This window comes from Neophocaena asiaeorientalis, unplaced genomic scaffold, assembly GCF_003031525.2.
Source record: "Neophocaena asiaeorientalis asiaeorientalis breed wild unplaced genomic scaffold, Neophocaena_asiaeorientalis_V1.1 scaffold302, whole genome shotgun sequence".
In the NCBI taxonomy this organism is placed as follows: Eukaryota; Metazoa; Chordata; class Mammalia; order Artiodactyla; family Phocoenidae; genus Neophocaena; species Neophocaena asiaeorientalis.
The window spans coordinates 2,287,702-2,292,430 of record NW_020174038.1 but is presented as its reverse complement, the minus strand read 5'-3'; the positions used below and the strand labels follow the sequence as shown (position 1 = coordinate 2,292,430).

The 4,729-nt window shown below is 51.5% G+C and overlaps 1 protein-coding gene across 1 annotated transcript in view; it reads right to left on the bottom strand.

The window, feature by feature from the left end:
* RIN2 (Ras and Rab interactor 2) overlaps nucleotides 1-4,729 on the bottom strand; it is a 102,765-nt gene that overhangs the window by 59,004 nt on the left and 39,032 nt on the right. Inside the window, exon 4 of the mRNA XM_024753735.1 lies at nucleotides 4,504-4,604. Within this exon, the coding sequence (XP_024609503.1) occupies nucleotides 4,504-4,604 (101 nt within the window). The remainder of the gene's footprint in view (nucleotides 1-4,503; nucleotides 4,605-4,729) is intronic.

Here is a 4,729-nt window from a genome sequence, read left to right as displayed (position 1 = left end):
TTTTTTTGCGGTACGCGGGCCTCTCACTACTGTGGCCTCTCCCATTGCGGAGCACAGGCTCCGGACGCGCAGGCTCAGCGGCCATGGCTCACGGACCCAGCCGCTCTGCGGCATGTGGGATCCTCCCGGACCGGGGCACGAACCCATGTCCCCTGCATCGGCAGGCGGACTCTCAACCACTGCGCCACCAGGGAAGCCCCTTTTTATTTTTTACGCACTAGCTGGGATCCCCTAATTGCTTTACGAGTGTGACGTCTTGTTTCTGCAAGAGGCTTCTGGTGCTTGAATACTTTTAGAATCTCCAAGGGGCTGGCATCTGTCACTTGTCCATTCACCAAACACTGACTGAGTGTATGCCATATGCCAGACACCATCCTGGGCACTGAAAACACAGCACTGAACAGAGACCAAATCCCTGCTCTCACAGAGCTTACTTTCTAGTGCTGGGAGTCAGAAGACACGTGATTAGGCAAGTGAATCTATGTCAGCTCCGTACAAGTTCTACAAATTAAGATAAAGCCAGGGGCTTCCCTGGTGGCACAGTGGTTGAGAATCCACCTGCCAATGCAGGGGACACGGGTTTGAGCCCTGGTCTGGAAAGATCCCACATGCCGTGGAGCAACTAAGCCCGTGCACCACAACTACTGAGCCTGTGCTCTAGAGCCCGTGGGTCACAACTACTGAGCCCGCGTGCCTCAACTACTGAAGCCCACGTGCCTAGAGCCCGTGCTCTGCAACGAAGAGTAGCCCCCGCTCACCGCAACTAGAGAAAGCCCATGCACAGCCATGAAGACCCAACACAGCCAAAAATAAATAAATTTAGTTTTTTAAAAAAAAGATAAAGCCAGCTAAGGGGACAGAGGAAGGGAAGATCCATGGGTGATTGCTTCCTGGAGGAGAGGCATTCCAGGCAGAGGGAACAGGAGGTACAAAGGTCGGATGGGAGGAGCCTGCTTGGCCAGGAGCCGGGGTGCTGGAGCAGACAGGTAGAGGGGAAGACACTGTAAGAAGAGCCAGTGAGGACGGGGAGGGATCAGATCCCATAGGGCTGAAGGATTTTGGTTTTAAATGGAAAACTACTAAAGGGCTTTGAGCGGGAGTGCCGTGACTTGGATTCAGAGGAACTGAAGTCAGAGCATCCTCTCTGCTGCTTAGATAACAGCCCAGAGAAGGTGGGTCGGTGATGATGAAGCAGGGGCACCAGGCAGGGGTCTACTGCAGTGGTGGTGAGGGGTGGTCCGACCCTGGGTCTATCTTACGGGTAGAACTGCAAGGATCTGGAGGGGGAGGGCAAGGCGGTTATGAGAGAAGAGGCATCAGGGTTGATGCAAGGCCCAAATACCTGGAGGCAGGTTACTGGGATGGGGAAGACCAGGGAAGAAGCAGGTTTGTGAAGGGAAACCGAGGGCTTAGTCTCGGTCTTTGTAAGTTTGAGATGCTGAAGGTCAGGCTGAGTGGGCAGCTGGATGCAAACATCTGGATTCCAAGAGAGGACCAACGTAGGGATAGATACAAGTTGGGAATCACCAACATATAGATAGGATCAAAGCCACAAGCCTGGATGAGATCGCACACAGAGTTACTCTAGAGATCTCTCTGTAGACAACATATTGTACTTACCACGTGCCAACACTGTGCTAACAATAAGTCCTTTACAGCTATTGACTCAATCGTCCTAACAACTTGGAGGTAAAGCTCCGCTATTATCCCCATCTTACTGATGTGGACACTAAGGCACTTACTCAGAGAGACAAGGGGACAGTGCAGAGGCCTCTGGGTACTCCAGGGTCAGGAGGGCAGGGAGACCAGGAGGAACCAGCCGGGACACTAGAAGCGGTGGCAGGTGAGGTGAGAGGAAACCAGGGAGCATGGTGTCCCCAAAGCCTACAAGTTTCCCTGCAGGGGACAGGAGGTGGAAGCTGACCACTGGATGGAAGACAGGGACATCTTTGCTTTCACTAACCTGGTTCTGAAATTACTTTCCTCCCATTTCGAATGCAGGCAACAAATCCCAGTAGTTCTCTCAGCCCCTGAGACTCTGTCACCAGCAGCAGCCCTAGGTGCTTTCACCGTCGGTGCAGAAGTACCCTGTGTGCTCATCTCTGCTTCCAGATGACAGCAGTTCCTAGACCCACAGCCTCACTTGGCTTTTAAACATGTCAGTAAAGAAGTACCTATGCTGTGAAATCACACATGTTAAAAATCTGATCCTTGTATCCCAATACAACTGTTTCCCCTGTCAGCCTACATATTTTATACCATGCATTTAAAATACCCTGAGAAGGGGTTCATGACACCAGGAAAGGTTTAAAGATCTCCAGCTCATCTCAATATTAACCACAGGTGAACAACCAAAAGCCACCGCAGGTTGGGGAACAGCAACCTAACCTAGGGCGCCAGCTTGGCACTTAACCTCGGATTCCACAAGCTAAGGAAGCCCAGACACTTCCTGATGACTGTGTCTGGGGCAGGTAAGGTTAGATCACAGCTCACAGGCACCCCCACCGAGGATGATGCCACGAAGACGACTGTGATGCATCCCTGCGGCCACCAGAACGTGCCCAGCCCAGGTATGGGGGATGGGCGGGGAATTGCTGCTTCTCTCTCCCGGGGTCTCACTTGAGACGACTCTGCTACCCCTACTCCTTCTCCTTCCCTCTCGTCTGCCCTTTGGGCTGCTCGGTGCCAGGCTGACCCGCTGTTTCCCTGGGACCACAGCTCTGCTCTGCCTTCACTTTGGAAGCAGCTCAGAGTGTTCCTCATCATACCCTGCCCCCGTCATCTGGCTCTCCTGACTTCTCTGCCGGGCAAAGTGGAGGGGTTAAAACAAAGTCACTGTTCCACGCTTCCAAACAATCAATAAGAGACCCCAGCACAGAAGCCACAGCCTCCTCAGGCTGGCTTTTTTTCCATGTCACATGGGTCCCACACCAGCAGAACGAGGGTCATGATGGAGCTTTCCTTTATAGGGTCATTAAGAGATTCAATGAGTTGGCAGCTGTAATGCACTTAGAACAGTGGCTGGCACGTGGTAAACACCATATACATCGTTAAATAAAGACAATCTTGACTTTTCTGATTCCCATTTTAAAAAAACCAAGGAAAACACCTTTTAAAATTCATAAATTCAGTGTTAACCAACAGAGCATTCAAGAATAACTGACATTAACCTGGGAAAAAAAAAGGTATGGTGGAACGCTTACAGTCATTCTTAAATTTGAAAAGCTTAAAGGAGATGTTAAGGGTAAAGAGAGATCCTCTGGCTAAAAAAGTTCCACAGAGTTTGGAACTACTCTGAACATGGAGCAGAAAATCTCTAATCAAAGATCATTGTGCATTTGTCTAGTTTATGGGGGAAAAAATGAAACCACCAAAGCTGTTCACACCGAGATCAAGGGGAATCACACAATACCACGGCGAGGACCACCTGGTCTACCTCCGTCGTTTTTGTAGGAAGGAGAGGAAATGGAAGGCACGAGAATTTTCCATGGCTAAGGGGGAAATTCTCCAGAGACGCAGGGTGTGGAAGTACCATCTCCCAGCTGCAGGGTGCCTCACGGGGAGTGCCAGCTCTCCCCTCCTCCAGGGCAGGAACAAGTCTGGCTGGTTTGAAACTTGCCTGGATAACCAGAACCTGGTTCGTCTGCCTCTGCAGGACCCCTCCTGCCCGTCTCATGACTTGCAAGCAAAACCAACTCTGCAGATCTCACCGTTGCCCTGCACCCACCAGGCAACCTTGACTCCATTTCCCGAGAAAAGGGGGAAGCTGACAATGAATCTGGCCTCCGGGGCAGCAAGTGTCCATGCTGTTTCTATACTGCTTATACTCTGTTGTCCTTGCTAGAAATGAACTAGAGCCTCCAAGAGCTGGAAGAGGTTTGGGGGATCTCCTCCGCCTGCCCCCCACCCCGACCTCTGTGCCCCCATTCTGCAGAAAAAGCCAGTCCCTAACTACCTACCTAGACCACGTGCAATGTGAACACATTGTAACACATCTAACCAGTGCCTTCCTTAATCACTCACAACCACATCCGATTTCCAATACACTGGGCTGGATCGCATTTCGGGCTAAGGGCCACGGAAGGGGCTGGGGTTTTTTCTGACCTGAGAATGCAAAACGAGTCCATCCTCTTTAGTGCTCCCTTTAAACCTTCTGGAGACTGACACGGGCTACACTGAATTCTATTTTGCACACGGAGGATCCCACTGCGTTACTGTTTCCATCGTTGTGAGTAGGTGGATGTGACAGACAGAACTTTAGCTTTCCAGGTTCTGATGCCAGGAGGAATGGAGAAGGTGTAAAATTTAAGTGCCTTCACAGGGATTAACGGGAACCCGGACAACTGGTTCCTAGGCCACTCCCACCTCCTACAGAGAGCTTCTTGTGGAGCGGCTACCACACCCCAGCTCCCAAACCTGAGGGGTGACCGGAACGGCAGTCCTCGTGGCTAACAGGCTCACGTCGCCCCCATCACGCGCCCGACGCCTAATCGCCTCGGTCACCTGTGGGCTTCTGTGGGTCCCAGGCCATTTTCCAGGCTGACATCTGTCTGCACCATCTCCTGTTTCAGTTCTCCAATCTCCGAGGCGATTGTGTCAATGAGCTATTCAAAGACAAAAATAGTGTGACGTCAGGAAGTGGAAGAGGCGTGTGCAGAGCTGGGCAGCTTCAGCCGCTGCAATAGGAGCACAGAGATGACCACCTTTTTTTTTTTTAAATCCTGGCTTT